Source organism: Neomonachus schauinslandi, chromosome 9 (assembly GCF_002201575.2).
Source record: "Neomonachus schauinslandi chromosome 9, ASM220157v2, whole genome shotgun sequence".
NCBI classification, from domain to species: domain Eukaryota; kingdom Metazoa; phylum Chordata; class Mammalia; order Carnivora; family Phocidae; genus Neomonachus; species Neomonachus schauinslandi.
The window spans coordinates 117,456,462-117,474,124 of NC_058411.1; the positions used below are offsets into that span (position 1 = coordinate 117,456,462).

The 17,663-nt window shown below is 44.3% G+C and overlaps 1 protein-coding gene across 1 annotated transcript in view; it reads right to left on the bottom strand.

Annotated features, from left to right (window-relative positions):
* Positions 1-1,515: 1,515 nt before the first annotated feature.
* The window catches only part of GABRA5 (gamma-aminobutyric acid type A receptor subunit alpha5), an 85,878-nt gene continuing 69,730 nt past the window's right edge, over positions 1,516-17,663 (bottom strand). The window contains exons 7-10 of the mRNA XM_021680472.2: positions 12,462-12,605; positions 9,247-9,399; positions 6,280-6,491; positions 1,516-2,710 (exon numbers count right to left, since the gene is read on the bottom strand). Of these exons, the coding sequence (XP_021536147.1) occupies positions 2,408-2,710; positions 6,280-6,491; positions 9,247-9,399; positions 12,462-12,605 (812 nt within the window). The 3' untranslated portion in view covers positions 1,516-2,407. The remainder of the gene's footprint in view (positions 2,711-6,279; positions 6,492-9,246; positions 9,400-12,461; positions 12,606-17,663) is intronic.

Sequence of the window (17,663 nt, forward strand, 5' to 3'; positions counted from 1 at the left end):
CTAAAAGTAGGGCACTGTAATTTATAATTATTTCCAAAAATTTTTATTTCTTGCCTTGTTATCATTCTTCCCAAGGTGATTCTTTATTATGTCTTCATTAAAAATAATAAACACTGAAATATCTACCATACAAAATCAGAGAGCAAAAAACTAATGTGATCTTTTTCACTAAATAGTAATCATTTTTAAGACTGAGCAGCATGTAAATGCAATAGGCATATATTCAAACTGGAATTCATCCAGCAGAGCTCCTAGGATTCTCTGTAATAAAGGCTAGAACTTGTCAAGAAAATTATTGCAACTTGATATGGAGACATCATTTTCCATTAGATGTTTAAGGTGTCTGCTTGTATAGCCATCTAGACCTAAATTATAGTATATATTTCTCCAAACTACAATGCAATGCTAAACCGTGAAGAAATATATAGGCAGACTATAACTAAACAATTGATAAAACAAAAGTTTCATACTGAGCTAGGTTTGCCTTTTGTTATAGCAGATTTTATGCTGTGGCCTAAGGAAAAGCACATACATTAATTCTACAAATATAGCACCATTTGTAATTGAGAAATGCTTCTTGCTTGAAGATTTAAGAGCACCTTTTTGTTGACCTTTATCTTTCTATGTGTGATATCCTGAAACCAGGCAGAGATAGTGAAAAATGGGTACCCATCTTTTTAAAGAACAAAATGATCTCTCTTACTACTCTGATTAAATATGATAACTGAATCCCATGAAAAGCCTTTTCAGGATAAATACTTGGAGTTCCCAATGAATGGATGTTAGGGGCATTTACATGGTTATTCAAGATAAAAGGTGTTGCTGAATGTCTGCCTATGTGTGTGTCCATGGCCGTGACTGTGTCTACCAAACACAGTGAAGTAAACTGGTATTAAAGAACTATGTACCACTGTGTAGTCAATTTAGGCAGGCCTAATTTTGATGCTGTGTGCTAACCATCATAACTCCCCTTTTATAAATCCAGCTGAGTCACAGAGGAGGCAGGAAGTGTTTATTTTATACATGTCATTCCTGGATACTTCCCTTCAACAGTAAGTAGATGGTCCAAATGCAGTACTTTGCATCACTGTCCATAAAAAGCAAAAGGAAGGAGCGAGGACTGAGCAGTTACCTTGCCCATAGCAAGCACCCACTGTGGGAACACCCTCAGGTAGGATTCTATCAGGTAGAGACCCATGTGACATATGTGATGGCAATGGACTTCTCGTTTTACTCATTTACCCTGTGGTTGCAATTGCTTTCTCTTTACCATGGTACTCTAGAGAATTAGATTCAAACAGACATGAACCACCAAGAGATTTTTTTGCAAGCAATTTCATGACTGGTTTTCTTTATGTCATTTTTAGGAAATGAGCCCACCAAAATATGGATTTTTTTTTCAAAAAATGACATTTATCCACAGGATTGGTTCATTTTTTATTTTTTAATGAACATTTAAGGTTCATATACAAAAGCTAACAGAGCAATAAGTCAATCATGAAATAAGTACAAGGAAACAAAATGAAAAATAACTCAATTACAATTTCTCACCACTGAAGCACTACGCGCTGGCTGCAGCAAGAGGTGGTCAATGTTTCAGCCAGTGAATGCATGGGCCAAATGCCAAGACTGTCATCACATCGCTTGTTGTGTTAACACTTCCTTTTCTTTCTCTGATCAGTATTCAGTTGGGTGGGGAGGTGGGGGGGGGAGAGAAATGTTTCTTTTCAAAAAAAAAAAAAGATTTTTAAAAGAGTTGATTTTTTTCCTTGGGGAAATAATTTATCTGTTAATCTAACATACCATATATTTCTGTTATTAAATTTATCTGCATAAATATTTGCCTAATCTATTTCTTAATGTAAGATCATGCAGTACTTTCTAATTTCAGAACAGTAAGAATTATCAAAGGCAATTAGTTTTGTACATAAATGCCCACAGTTTCCTTTTTAATGAAAAATGTGCTCTTTGTGATCTTTGTTTCTTGCAAGAGAGTTGGTCAAGTAATAATCATGGAGCATTTCCTAAAATATTTATTTGCTGGGAAAATTTGTATGAAATGACATTTGAAGTATAAAAAACATCGTTAGGTAACACTTGGAACAGTTAAAAATATACTTATCTTGTTTGTAAACTATCAGTGTAAGATACTGAGTGTCTGAGTGTCAGAGCCATTGTCTCCTGTTTTTCTAGAAAGTTGTTTGCTTTATTTATCAATGTGACATCTTTGAAACATCTGACGTTATATATAGAAACATCAAGGCAATATTATTTGTACATATTATTAAACATGCAAAAATTTCCTGAAAGATAGTGCCCGAATATGGAAAATCCCTATGAGCTCAACCTCTCCTTGGTACCATTCTGCTGGAAGTATGGCTCTCTTGGAGTTTGGGAGTGTGGTGGGTTATTTTGGAGAGGCAGCCCCTTTAATCACCGGTTCCCTATTCAAATATGTTGCCCAGTAAACTAAGTTGAAAGTGCCAAACAACACTGGGAATACAATTCGGGACATTTTGTCAATCTTGCTGATGCTGTTGTAAGTCTTTTTGTTTTCAGAAGTCTTCTCTTCAGAAGGCTTTACTGAGGCTGAAGATGCATTTGAGGTCCCTGCAGGAGTCTGTTCCTTTGGGATGTTGGGGGGGTGGGTCATCTTCCCAGTAGTATAAGCATTTGTTGACTTATTTAATATGAGTTCCCGCTCCTTTTTCTGCAAAATATAATAAGATTGTAAGGGCATGACATTCGCAGGCAACTGTCAACTCATTTTTGAAGATTCGAAAGGTTTATCTCTCAAAAGAGAGATAGAGAAACATTAGCTTAGCTCTGGGGAGGGCAGTTCTCCACAGACTTCTAAGCCTACAACCCCACATGGCCAGTCTTGAATAAAAAATTCTAGAACAGGCAAAATAATTCATGGCAAAAAAAAAAAATCAGAACAGTAGTTGTCTTTGTTGAGGTGGAGACTGGAAAGGCCTCTGTTGATTGGGAAGTGGCATGGTGAACTTTCTGGAGTGCTAGTGATGGTCTCTATCTTGACAGGGATTTGCGTTACAAAGGTGAACATGTTCAAAATGCAGCAAATGTATCCTTAATATCTTTGTATTTTACACTATGCAAATTTTTCTTTGAAAGAATCAAATGGTAAACAAATACTGAACTGTAGTTAATGACATACATAAATTTATATGTATATAAATATATTTACTGGGAAATGTACTGTCCTTTAAAATTTACTTTGAAATGGATAAGAATATAAGATGGATTGAAGATGAGTGAATGCATGGATAGATAGATGACAGACAAACAGACAGCAGTGACACATGCATAATAAAATGTTCATAATAGAGAGATTTTCATTGTAAGATTCTTTAAACATTGCTGTCATTTTGCAAATGTACATGATAAAATACTGCAAAAATTCTGTTCCATTAATATAGTGCCATTAAGTAAAATTTACTTGAGAAAACACAGGAGAGTAAATTAAAAGAAACATATCAACCATTAAAACTGTGGAAAAGATAAGAAGTAGAAAGGAAACACATGCAGCAAGGAGCAAGAAGAAGCAAGTGAAAAGAGAGGTAGTGTAAATATGGAACCAGAGGCAAAGAGCATGGTGACCACCTGGGGACATGGTGAGGTAAGCCACAACAGTCCTGCGCCAGAGTAGGGACCCTCTGGGCCACTCTTCAGAAATACTACAGCTCTTCCATATACCAATGATCATGTGTGCACCCACACTGTTCTGCCAGAGAAACTTTTTTTTTTTTAACTACCTTGAATGGCTCCCATTTCTTGGTGGGGCCAAGAAAAGAACTGACACTTTAGGAGACACTATTAATCTGTCCTGGTAGTGCATGTTTTACTTGGGGAGATGAGCAGCAGCACAGGATTCAGCACAGTCACAATGGCTGTAGTGTTCCTGGAGATGTGCCCTGGTCCCCTTTCCAGAATGACTTGCTGCCCAACTGCAGGAAGAGTGGCTGGAAGACATCCTCCAGCTCCAACTCCTTCAGGGTTGACTTCAACTTCTTCCTCTACTGAATGTTGCTCTAAACAAGGTCTGTTCTTTCACTGGTGTTCACCCTTAAAAAATACCCTGCACCCCAAACTCTTAGCTGGCATTTGCCTCTGGAGACCCAACATGTGACAATGGTGAACCTAGTCTATTTTTCAAGCTCTCTACTTCTAAGTAAAAGTCAGTTTATGTGAGTAGGCTAATACTATGTTTACTAATTCATGTGTACTACCCATGTCTAACAGTGTGACTTGCCCACCTGAATGCCTTTAGATGCCCTGATGCTTCAACTGCACAGCACCTTTCAGGCCTAAGGGGTAGGATACCCAGCACTACAGCCTTCTGGAGAACATGTAGTCTTGAAGTTGCACAAGACACTGAAGTGTGCTGCTTATTCTAAAAGATCAGTACTAATCTAGGACTAGGCAATCCATGTTAGCTTCAACTGTCCCTCTCCTTTCAGGTTTGGATCTATGGCAAGTAGTAACAACAGTGGAGTCAAGTGTGGAAGTGGTGGCTGACAAGGATGGTGAGCCTACATGACATTTTGGGGCTCTCCATTCATCCCTTTCTCTTAGACTCATAGATATGAGCCTGAGGCCTCAATTCCTGTAATAAGCTCCCATCTGCTTTCCTACTCAGACTTGGCTATCTCCAGTCCACTGTCACGTGGCCACCAAGACCCAGCCCTTAGTAATCATTTAATTTCTGGCAACACAGTGCTGGGTGTTGGGAAGTCTTCTCTCCCGATTCCATTCTTGTTCCTCCCCCCACAAACCTCCTCCACGGCTCCTTTTGTCTTCATCATCAAATCCAGATGCTCTGTCAAGAATCCCCAGTCCGCCTCTACAAATGTTTTCCCAGGTCACCACCAATCATCCACTGTGGTCAGCTCACTCCTATTCTCCCACTTGGTCCCCAACCCCCAAAACACCCACTCCTGAGGTTGCTACTTGTCAAGGCCCTCCCTCCCGTCCCTTCTCCCTTGAGAGGGCCCAGCATGGATCCCACTAGGCCCTCCTCCAACCGGGGAAGCTGGACTTGGAAATGGGTTTTCCATGACTGAAACTCTGGCATGGGAGGGGACTCCTGGGAAGGAGGAAGGAAATTGCTGTGTTAAATGCAAAAAGCAAGCATGAGGCCATCAGTGAGACAGAGCTGAATGTTCTCAACAAAAAGAGTGTCCTGGGTTGCCATTCCTGATTTGTGGCCCTGGCTGGGAGGTCAGGCCACACAATTCCAGTCTTCTGTAATACCTTCCAGGACTCCCTTCATGCTGAGTTCTCACGGACAGATTTTTTATTTTTAAGGACAGATTTTTACTTGAAGTCTACCCTGTTAACTTTGGCCTGCTCTTGTCTCAGAGGAAAGGCTTTACCTATTTGTTTAATGCATGGTATAATTAGCAGTTTATGCTGTGCTGTTTTATTTTCTGTTCCATAAATGTTATTCTCATCTCCCCCAAGGACATGGTTCAGCTTGGAATTCTGTGTAACCTCTTTTCTTCAACTATTCCTTAGATTTAGGCACCAATCATCCTCTAAATATCTGGCATTTAATTGCTTTGAACAGACTAATGCTTTCCACAATTACTGTGCATCATTTAAGTGAACCAAATCATCTCCTCAGTGGAACTGGGTATATTTTGAGGCTTCTAGGAGGTCACATTGCTCTCCTCACGTCTTTAGAGCCACCCTGCAGAAAATCTACTGCTTTGAAGTGACAAAAGAGTGAACAGAAGATGTATAATTCAAAACTGGACAAGTAATCACCGAACAGACAGGAGGTACTTTAGCAAAAATAATAGGCCTAAGTCTTCGCAAGCCCAAGCCATTCACACGACATCAGACCTCTTGCTTGATCGAAGCGGATGATTCAAAACAAAGTGGAAACAGGACCTCTTGCAATAAGACTTGATAGGGTCGGGCGCCTGGGTGGCTCAGCTGGTTAAGGGACTGCCTTTGGCTCAGCTCATGATCCTGGAATCCCAGGATCGAGTCCCGCATCGGGCTCCCTGCCCAGCAGGGAGTCTGCTTCTCCCTCTGACCCTCCCCCCTCTCATGCTCTCTCTCTCTCAAATAAATAAAATCTTAAAAAAAAAAAAAAGACTTGATAGGGTCCTTGGACATAAGGGAAGGGGTTATTTTTTCACTGGTGGGGTGGGGGGAGATAGGGAGGAGAAACACCTGTCTTGTATTTGATATTTTATATCAGGTACATTTTCTCTGGAGGAAGGGGGAAAATGAAGGGGGAAAATTTACCTTGACCTTGGCTGCTTCTGAGGCTTTTTTGCCATCCCAGGCCCAGCCTCTCTTTGTGAAATAGTTGACAGTAGCAAACTCGATCAGCGCGGAGAACACAAAAGCGTAGCACACAGCTATGAACCAGTCCATGGCTGTTGCATAAGCCACTTTGGGCAGAGAGTTCCGAGCACTGATGCTGAGAGTCGTCATGGTCAGCACCGTGGTCACCCCTGTGGTTGTTAGCAACGGGGCAGGGGCAAGGAGGGTCAGGCAGGGAGAATGGAAACAGGAATCAGTATTGGCACTCAGACCCTAGTATAATATCCTTGACCCTGACAGATGAAGACAGGAAAGGAACTGGTTACTTTTATCCCCAGACAGAACTTCCCTCTCTCCTGTTTTCCTAACATTTAACACATTCATAGCATTTATATTGCTTACTTGATTTATCTTATTAATTGGCTCCTTCCTCTAGAATATAAACTGAGGAGGGTAGGAACTGGGTCTGATATATACACATACTTTGTGTCCCTATTGTCCTGAACCAAGCCCAGAAGACAGCTCGTGTCCAGGAATGGTGTGTTGAATAGGTGGTATTCCTCTGTGGCAATGGGGCAATACCCAATTGAGAACAGGTAATGACATTCATGCGCCATCTAGTGAAGTGTTTCAATAAAATTTGCTTATGCACCCTGTGAGTACGGGGCTCAAGGCAAACTGAAGAGTCAGACTTGCTTTTACATGATTCACCCAACTTGCAGACTTCCAGGAACCGAGCAGCCAATTGCAATAGAAATACTCTGTCTGAATCTGGATCTCAGCACTTCACTCTATCCAAGAGGGATCAGTGTCCCCTCAAAGCCCTTGTGCGAGGCGCCTGTGGCTGTCTGCCTTGGCTTCTGTGGAAACTCTGCAATGACCATGCAACAAGGCCAGACTGTTGGAGGGGGACATCCAGGACTGGCAGATTATGAGCCATCTCTCTTAGTATCCACTAAGTGCCAGACTGATCTAAGCCACATTCTGGATGGGTGTCATTACCCCAATTCACAGACAACAAGCTTAAAGATTTAAAAATATTTAGCAATGTACTCCATTTCACTAGCTGGCAAATGAGAACCCATATTCGGACCCAGGTCTGCAGGACCCTTCACAGCCCATGCAGCTTCCACATGCTCTGTGCCCTCCTCCTTACCACAGTTTTGTCTGCACGAGGGTGCACCTATGTGTATGGGGTGTGGGTGAAATGCACTTGTTACGGGTTGAATTGTGTTCCCCCGAATCCACATGTTGAAGTCCTAAGCCCCATAATTTCAGAATGTAACCTTACTTGCAAATACAGCCTTTACGGAAGTAATCAAGTTAAAATGAGATTGTTAGGGCAGGCCCTGATCCAATATGACTAGTGCCACAGACATGCACACAGCGTGCGAAGACTGGAATTATCTGCCACAAGCCAAGGAGCTACCAGCTAGGAGAGAGGCCTGAAACAGAACCTTCCCTCACAGTCCTCAGAAGGAACCAGCTTTGCTGACCTCTTGATTTGGGGCCTGTAGCCTCCAGAACTGAGACAATTAATTTCCATTGTTTAAGCCACTCAGGGCGTGGTACTTTGTTATGGAGCCCTAGGAAATCAGTAGAGTACCCAGTACGTCATGTCGCTGGTGGTCACAGCAGCTGAGTTTTCATCCAACATCACCCTTCAAAGGTATTTATATGTACCCACTGAGCATGGTACCATGCGTGGAATTAATGCTTAGTGAGAAATCAGTAGGCATCTTTGATTTTTCTTAGAAATCCACTTAATCATTGTGCTGGGGGAAAGTGTTCTGTGCATGAGCTTGAACAGGCTTCTCGCAACTTCTTGGGTCCTTTAACATCCCAACATGCACTGGGAAGCTCCCAGAAGAAACAGAAACTAATATGCAGCATTCTTCAAACTAATTTTTTTTTCCCCTGCCCACCTGCTAATATTCCCCTGAAGAGCTGGGGAGCACTGCCTGGCCATGAACCAACCTCCACACCCCTCTGAAACATTCCTGAAGCTAGATGAAGCAAGGCAAGTGAAGCTGGCCATGTAGGTAGAAAGATGCTCTGACAGGAGTACTCCTGGGCCATCACTTAGAAACTCCCTGGGCTCTCAGCTCCCTACAACATAAAATGCAGGTCATGGTTTCCTTCTTTGCAATAGTAAGAGCTGAGGCATGAAGTGTACCTTACAGTTTAGAAATATGTCAGCATCCATTACCACAACTGACCTGCAAAACTACCTTTAGTATTGCTACTCAAATGTGAGGAAGCAGAGCTTCAAGGTAAGAGTTAAATGCTCAACTATGTCTGCTCTGCCGAGGCACCTCCTGAACTAGATCTTGCTAAACCTAACGTATGTCTTAGGGATGCCAAATGATGTTGTTCCAGATTCTTATCATGTATATGTATATGTGCATATCTATGTACAATATATATGCATTATGTATATATATATATACAGATATCCACATATTCATATCATATACCCCATAAATATGATGGTATATATGATATATAGATATGTAATTTATTATTACCATATAACATGTGATGGATTGAATGCCCCTTAGGAGTTCATTTTAAAGTGGCACTCACATTTCAAAGAAAACTGCCTGATAACCATACAAAGTAGTACTTTGGGAGAAGTGTGAAAACACTGTAGCAAAATCTCACATAAGACAGATTGCCGGCAGTTTCAAATCTTAAAAAAAGGCTACCAGCAAAGGCTTTTCAAAATGGAAACAACGATCAAATAGACCATGCATCATTTTCTAAACCCTTGTTAGAGGGCCATCCTGAATCCTAATCCTTAACGTTGACTTCTTAACGAATTGGTCTATTTGTTTTCCAGGTCACAGAACAGACAGTAGGCACTAGGAGTTTAGAGGCTGTTGTTTGGAGGTAGTTAGAAGCAGTCCCAAAACACCTGTGCAGGTCTGGCCTGGGGACACTCACCAAACACTGTCCTGGCAGGGACCGATTCTCTGTTCAGCCAAAAGGACACCTGTGACAAGATCACGGTCATTATGCAGGGAAGGTAGGTCTGGATGACAAAGTACCCGATCTTCCTCTTCAGATGGAAATGAGCCGTCATGATTGTGTATTCGCCTACAAATAAGCAAATTAATGCAGGATAACCACCTGTCCTGGAATCCTGCCTGTCACTCCTGCTCCTGGACCAGAGCTGGTCCTTCTCTCCACCTTCCCCTTGGAAAACTATTAGTTTGTATTGTTGGAGTAAAGGAGAGAATGGAGGATGCAGGGATTTCTTCACTGTCATTTTATAAATAAGTCTTCTGAGCCACAGCCTCTGAAGAGCCTTTGCTGGTGGATGTTTTTCCTGGGGAAAATCAGATTTGTGTGTTTTCTTAATCCCTGGTCACAATCTGTGTCACTCTCTGCCCACCCCCTCGCTGCTACTGCCATCAGGATTTTAGGATTTAGCCTCTCCAGTTAGAACTCAGGACATCACAGAGCCCTGTTGCAGGTGCAGAATTTTTCTCCCTATTTCCCAGCCAGGGAAGGCTGGAAGAAGCTAGGGGTGACCAGCCCCTGCTCCGTGCTCCCTGCCAGACAGAGGTGGAGGGTGAGCACCAGCAGCTGGAGGAGGCCACGGGCCCTGGCAGCCCTTCCCTCCCGCCACCTACCAGGGAGATTGGGGCATTTCCTTGGCGATGCCCCAGTGCCTTCTCTGGATCTGCCTGGCAGTGTGGGAGGTCCGCGGGGACCTTCCGTTCATTGCTGAGAATGATGCTACCTTGATGGTGAACTGGTAAGGAGCTGAGATGGGCTGCAGTGGGAGGGCGTGTGAATGGCTGTCAGCTGGAGAGTCTCCAGGGCTAGAAATTTTTTTTTTTTTATTCAAGTATAGTTAACATATAATGTTATGTAAGTTTCAGGTATACAACATATTGATTCGGCAATTCTGTACATTACCCGGTGCTCACTGTGATAAGTGTAGCCACTGTCGATCACCATATAACATTATTACAATATGATTGACTGTTCCCTGTGCTGTACTGTTCATCTCTGTGACTGCGCTCTGGGGAGATGGGAAGGCTGCTTTGAGAAGCAGAGGCAGAGTTAAGCTGATCTGAGGACAAGAGTTCTTTCACTGAATTGCAACGAGTAGACGGTGTGGCCGGGTGGAACTGCGAAGTGGGGAGCAAGGGCGTGAGGCCCCCGAAGCAGACCCGGTGGGAGCCGTCTATTCAGGGGGCGGTCTGCTGGAGACCAGTGTGGAGCACTGGGACGTCTGAGCCAGATAACACAGCTCCACGCTTGCTTTTGGAATCAGAGCCCAGAGCTCAGCACGGCCAGCTGTGGATGTGTCCCTGCCTTTTCTCACAGCTGGCCAGATGTCAGAGGCAGAGGGAACCTCATGCAGCAAAATATGCCCCCTTACAGAAAAAGAGAGCAAAGTTCTCAGCAGTGACTGCCACACACCAGCGGCGGCAGACCACGCTTTCCCCATAGTTCCGAGGTGGGTCGCAGCAGAGAGCGGCTGAGCTGGCTCTGTCACAGGGACAAAGAGAAGGAGGACGAGGTATTTCTGATGGCATGGACCAGACCTTTATCGCGATCCAATTTTGCATCTCCTTAACATCTGAGAAGAGGGGAAATGCCACTCTATTTCTCTGCATTAGGGTTTGATATTACTCTCGTACTTAAAATGCTTTTACTGTTGTTCTTTTCATTCTGGTTTTTTGTTTTGTTTTTTAATTTGATTTTAGTTGACACACAATGTGACACTAGTTTTGGGTGTACAACATAGTGATTCAACAAGTTTATGCGTTATGCTGTATTTGCCACAAGTGTAGCTACCATCTGTCCCAATACACCCCTATTACAGCATCATTGACTATACTCTTCATGCTGTGCCTTTGATTCCCATGACTTACTCATGCCTTCATAGGAAGCCCTACCTTCCACTCTCCTTCACCCATTTTGCCCATCCCTTCATCCCCTATCTCATTTGTTTTATTTTTGAGTTGAAGGTAACAATATCAGATAATGTTTTTTTAAAAAGACCATCTTTTTAGAATGCGAAGAGGCAGAAACCCCATTTACACATTTTTAAAGAACCATATGAAACAATTCCTCCATTAGCATGGTGATTCTTTACCCCACACATCTGCCATGCCGCCTTTTCACTGTTCCCATAAGGTCAGGCTACCACCCTCCCAGTCCTGCCAGCCTCTCTCCCCTCTCCCCAGGATGCCCAGCACAAGGCCAGTGGGCAGGCTCTGGGAGCCTGTATGTAGAGGAGGCATGCACTCAACGTCCGTGAGCTTCCTGCCGGCTGTGAGGTTTGGCAGTGCGGACAAAGAGTGGTGCTGACCAGGGTACGTTCTGGGGCTTACAACTCATCCCCGCGACAAGGGCCCACACCATCCCTGCTACACTTTTCTTCTCTGCTGTGGAGATTCTCTGTGGCCCTGCAGTCTCCTCTTCTGCTAACAGCCAAGCCTCCTGACTGCTAAGGCTGGGCCTCCTGTGGCCAGGAGTCAACCAAGGACACACCTTGCAGGTGCAGCAAGCAGAACACGCTCTGTTCTTTTGGACATCTCACCCATTTTGCATTAGGTGAAGCCAGGCTGTGCTGGGCCTGTGGTACTCAGCCCAGGCATATGCATGTGACAGCGAGAGCCCCTTCCTTCTTGGTGAGGCCTCAGCTGTTTCTATGCTGCTTGGTTGTGCTTTCCAAAATTCAACCCCTGGGAAATCTTCTTAGAAATGTTCAAAACAGAAGTTAGGGGAGCGGGTAAACAGGAGCACCTGCAGGAAGCTGTCTCCCTTTCCTGCAGAGACTGCCGCCTCTGTGTCTCAGTGCCTGAAGCAGGAGCTGTGCTATACAAGCAGGTTCATGTGGCTTCCAGGCAGAGCATGCAATCACAGGCGTGTGCTCACTCGAAGGCAGACACACCTGAGATTATACCTCCCACTGCCCTTAATACTACCAGCCACTGCAGCTGGTGCCTCCGTGTGCCACTGCAGGGACTGCGACCCGAACTGGAGGGCTCCTTGTGGCCAGTACTGCACAATGACAGCCATGCCCCAGACTGCTAAGCAGAACTGAGGTGAGCCTGGGGGGCATCCTCCCCACAAACATGCCACAGGAGCCCTGAGCTCTCCCAGGGTGCAGCCTTCTGCATTCACTTGGGTCTCACCTGTGCTGGTGCTGATGTTCTCGGTGCCCACCGTCTGCCCCATCAAGTGGTACTGGTTCAGCCTCGAGCCATCTTCTGCCACCACCACTGACTTAGTGGTGCCATTGGTCCAGACATAGACAACTTCGGAATTAGGATATGCATCTGTATTGGGAGGGGCAGAAGGTGGTATAAACGTGGAATTATTTTCAGCCTGGCACAACCAAAGATGTTTGTAAAAGTAGCAAGAGAGATGATTGGAAGGTCAAAGTTAAAGGACCTGAAGAATGCACAGGGTGGTCAGACCAGGGCAGACGTCACCACTGTTCAGGTCCTTCTCATTTCTAAATATCTGAGTGGTCAGCAATCAGTGCCTGGTGCTTCCTAGTATGTATTTTGTCTGTAGGGTACACTATTGCATGGACTGAGACGACAGTGCTGGGGGCTCTCCCAGCTCTGTGGTCTTGGGCAAGTCACTTATGCTCTGTGCCTCAGTTCTTCCATCTGTAAAATGGGGCGGTAATAGCAGCTACTTCTTCGGGCTCCTGCTATCATGATACAAGCTCTTTAATGACCTCATGCACAGAGCACATGAGCAGCGCCTGAGTGCGTGAGCTATGATAAACGTTCCACTTTTGCAACTGGTACTGCTTGTCCTGTTGTCCAATGCTGTCCTTGTGGGAGGGTGGCATGGTAGGTAAGACTTCCTCCCCCTGGTATCATGCCTGTGACTGTTACCTTATATGGCAAATAGCACTGTACAGATGGAGTTAAGGCTATGGGCCTTTAAATCAGAAGATTATCCTGGATTATCCCGGTACACCCAATATAATCACTTGAGCCCTTCAAAACAGAGAACTTTCTCCAGCTGGAGCCAGTCAGAGACCCAGCTCAGAGAGATCTGAGGCTTGAAGTCGTTGACCATCAGGAAGATGGAGGAAGGGGCCACGGAGTGTGAGCAGCTTCTAGAGGGTGAGAATGATCCCCCCAAGTGACAGCTAGCAGGAAACAGGGACTTCAAACCTACAGCCCCACAGAACTGAATACTGCCAACAACCTGAATGAAGCTAGAAGTAGATTTCACCGCCAGAAAGAAATGCAGCCCTGCCAACACTATAACTCTGGCCAAAGGGACCCAGCACAGAGACATCAGTGTATTCTGACCTACAGAACTCTAAGACAATAAGGGTATTGTTTTCTTTTTTCTTTTTTCCAGCTTTATTGAGATATAATTGACATGTAACATTGTGTAAGCTTAAGTTGTACAATGTGTACAATTGTGAAATGATTACCACAATAGGTTAGTTACACATATATTGCTTTAAACTGCTAAATTTGTGATAACTTGTCATGGAGCAATAGAAAACTAGAACAGGTAGATGGAGAACAAACAAAGACATAAAACATGTAACAGGTGTGTTAATGCTATAGAGAACTACACACAATTTTAAATGGCGATGCCTGGGAAGGCCTAACTTAGGAGACCCAAGAAATGTTCAGGAGCTGGCCACGTGGCTGTTAGGAGGACAATCATCCGAGGAATGGGTGCTACAAAGATCCTGAGGCGGGAGTGTGCCTGCAATGCCTGAGAAGCCAGGCAGGCACTATGGGTGGACAGGGCAGAGGGGAGAGGGCAGAGGAAAAGACCAGATAAAACGGTGCCTCAAGGCCATTTTAAGGCCTCTGATTTTTGCTCTGAGCTAGTCAGAAAACACAGAGGTGGGGGTGAGGGGTTAAGCAAATAAGTGACATATGCTAACTTATGCTTTAAAAGGATCCATCTGGCTGAGATGGGGGAATAGAATGGAGGTGGGAACCAGACAGAAACGGGAGACTGCTGAGGGCGGTATTAAAATAATCCAGGTGGAAGATGATAGTGGTGGGCAGGGGCAAAAAGAGGAGAAATTAGGGATACATGTTAAAGGAAAGGGTCATCCAGTCGCTAACGAATCACGTGAGGTGTGAGAGGGAGAAGGTGGCCGGTCTGGGCATCTGGACAGGTCATTTGCACGTAGGAGGATGGCAAAGATTCTGGAAGGACCTGGCTTTGGTGAAAAGGCAACAGCGCCATTGCCAATGTGTCAGAGTTGAGACCTTCAAGGGCTTTATTTAGAGACGCTGAGTGGACAGTTATACAAGTTAGTTCATGGGTATGGTCCTGGGTAAAGATGTGACTTCTCCCGTCACCAGCATATGGATGTCAACTGAAGCAGAGGCTGGTGAGATCACCTGAGGAGTGCTGGTGGAGAAAAGGAGAGGGCGGAGCATGCCTTCCTAGGGTGCTGCAGGGTCTAGAGTTTGAGAAGCTGAGGGGAGAACAGCAAAGCCACTGGACCAGCAGGCACGGCGTGGGAGGGCACAGGGAATGTGCTGTCCGGGAGGCCTGTGTTACAGGCTTCAGATGATGGCTCAGGAGTGGCCCCAGGACCTAGCAGGATCTGGCCACCTCGGCAAGAGCAATTGGCTTTGAAGAACTGACAGGCTTATTTGTTCCAGATGTTTCTTGAGGACCCTGGAGGTAAACCAGCACACCTGCCCCATAATCAAGTCCACGAGTCTGAACAGATGCCACATCCAACCACTCTGACACCTTTCGAACAAAGCTGTATGCTTGCTCCTAGCTACTTAAACAGAGCATGACCCTCACTCCAGGTTGAAAGGAACCATGCACCCTCCCAGGTGAGGAATCTGTAGATGTCTCAGGAGATGAGGGATCAGCTGCAGAGGTCTGCTGCCCTTGCGGCAGGGGAGGCCTCCCTAAGTAGGACAACATGCCCTGCAACTCTCCACCAGGAGGGGCTAGCTCACTGCACCGTGAAGGACCCCTAGAGCAGTTAGGCTGAACCAGCAAAACTATCCACTTAGATCAGAGATCTTAACAGATAGAAGCCAAGAGAATGGTCTCAGGAATGACCAAGAGTCCTACTAAAAAGTGTGGATGTTTCTTTGCTAATGTACATCACTACCTTTATTCTTCATTTATGTGCAAAAGAGTACCTGTAACAGTTGAAAAATAATAAAATCAGCATGTATGTTGAAACACTGAGCTTAATACAGAGGAAAACAGCAGAAGCTTCAAAACCCTCTGTGCATGACTCACTGAAAGCTCACCTCCTCTCTACAAGGTGGTATTCTGAATTTTATGATAACCACTGCATTGTTTGCTTTGTGGTTTTACTTTCTGGGCAGAAGTCACTGAACGAAGCTTTTTTCTTTTTGGATTTGCCTATGTTTTCTTTGTGAAATCTGTTCATGTTTTTACCCATTTGATTCATGTTTCCTTTATATATTCTGATACATTTTGTTCTATGTGTTACACATATCTTCAAATTTGTGGCTATTTCACTGTGTTGATGGCTTTTTTTTCTTTTTTGATAAACATTAGTTTTAGTCAAATTTATCCATCTTTTCATCACTCTGCATCTTATTTAAGTGTGAGGTCACACTATATTACACGTGCATTATCAAAGTTTTAATGCGTCATCCTTCACCCTTAGGGCCTTAATCACCGGGAGGTGATTGTATTTATATATATCTTCCAAATAAAAGGCATCCAATGGCATTTTCTCCGTGTGGTTTTCTGTGTTGCCACCGACCTCATCAAGCCATCTCTCCCACCCACTCACTTGCAGACTTTGCTCTGCCAAGTACGGTTTCCATCATGCACAGGTCTTCTCTTTGCTGGATCTTTTGCTCTGCTCCCTTTTTCTGTTCTGTTCAGAAGATGCCAATAGCTAGAATGGTCAGGTCCCCCTCTTTTCTTCTTCAGGGGGCCCTGGCTATTCTTGGTCCTCTGCTCACCCAGATACATGTCGGAATTGGCTTCCTTAAAAATACTCTGATGAGATTTATATTGGAACTGAACTGGATCTATATATTATAGATTATGTATGGGAAGACATGATATCTTTTGGTATTGCATCTTTTTCATCATGGACATGATGTATCTCTCCACGTATTTAGGTCTTCGTAGTGAAAGTGCCTGACAATAAGCTTTTTTTATTGTAATGTAAGCACCTGATGTTAAGCTTTTGATTTCGGAGGCACTCCCTTCGAAGACATCCCTCTTGATCACACTGCCAGCTACACAACTAAATAAAGAGCCAGGCCGCCCCACCCATGAGGTTCCCCTTTTAGAAAGCTTGGGGTGACCTAGATAGCTGGCCACTGGAGTCACCCACTTTTCCCTTCTTGTGCCCTAATTCTTGCTCTTATGTTTTAAATTTGACAATGATAAAGAGTGAAACTGCCAAACCCCTGTCACCCCAACCTAGATCCCTATATAAAGGAAGAACCCTAGGTCTGCATTCTCCCTTTCCCTCTCTCTACCTATGACCTCGCTGTGTGGCCCTAGGCATGCAGTGTACCTTCCAGGACTTGTGAATAATATATGTTTTTTCAAAGTTCCCTAATGGTTGTTGCTGAGGTGCGTCTTGCAATCATTATGAGAACCATAGGGCTAATCCCAGCACAGCACTGGCTCCACTCAGAGAAATGTCACTATGAGTAATATGGCCAGGCAAGCGCCCAGACATTCCTAGCTGACAGCATCACTATTGATAGGCTGAGAAGTACCCAAAAGAGTCTTCCATATTGAAATATTTTTCAATAAGGTTGTATCATTCTCTATCTTTTGCTAGATGTTCTCCCCCTAGATGTGTGATACTTAATAATAGACTTTTCCAATAACCAGTGTGCCCTGTCCCTGAGCAAAGGCCAAATGGTAGGCTAACTTATCAGAAAGTTGCTAAGCAAGGGTGGGGTGGGGTCAGAACCATGAGAATTACTGATATAATTCTGAGATTTATCTGCATATTACTGATATGAAATGGAAGTGAATAGATTGTTATAGCAATTGATGAAATACCATGGATGCTAGACTTAACACACATTGCAGGTAAATGCTGAGTGGTATTTTTTTTTTAATTAACATGACCTTCTATTTTCAAGTTTTAAGTAATACAGAAGTGTATTTTTCACATGGGCAGCATTGGAGCCCCCCCCCGACACAAGTGCTTTCTGTTGTAATTTCCCTTCTCTACTGAGGAGATGGGTGGCTCTGGGCGCTGAGGATGTTCATGGGGGCTGGTGATGCCCTGCGCCTTGGCAAGCTGCTTTCCAAATGTCTGGTCATAGGCACCACTGGGCATATGCTAAGACTGTGAAGGTGCCCTGAGTTCCACATAAATAACAGCGAGATTTCTATCTCCTTCCTGCTGTGTA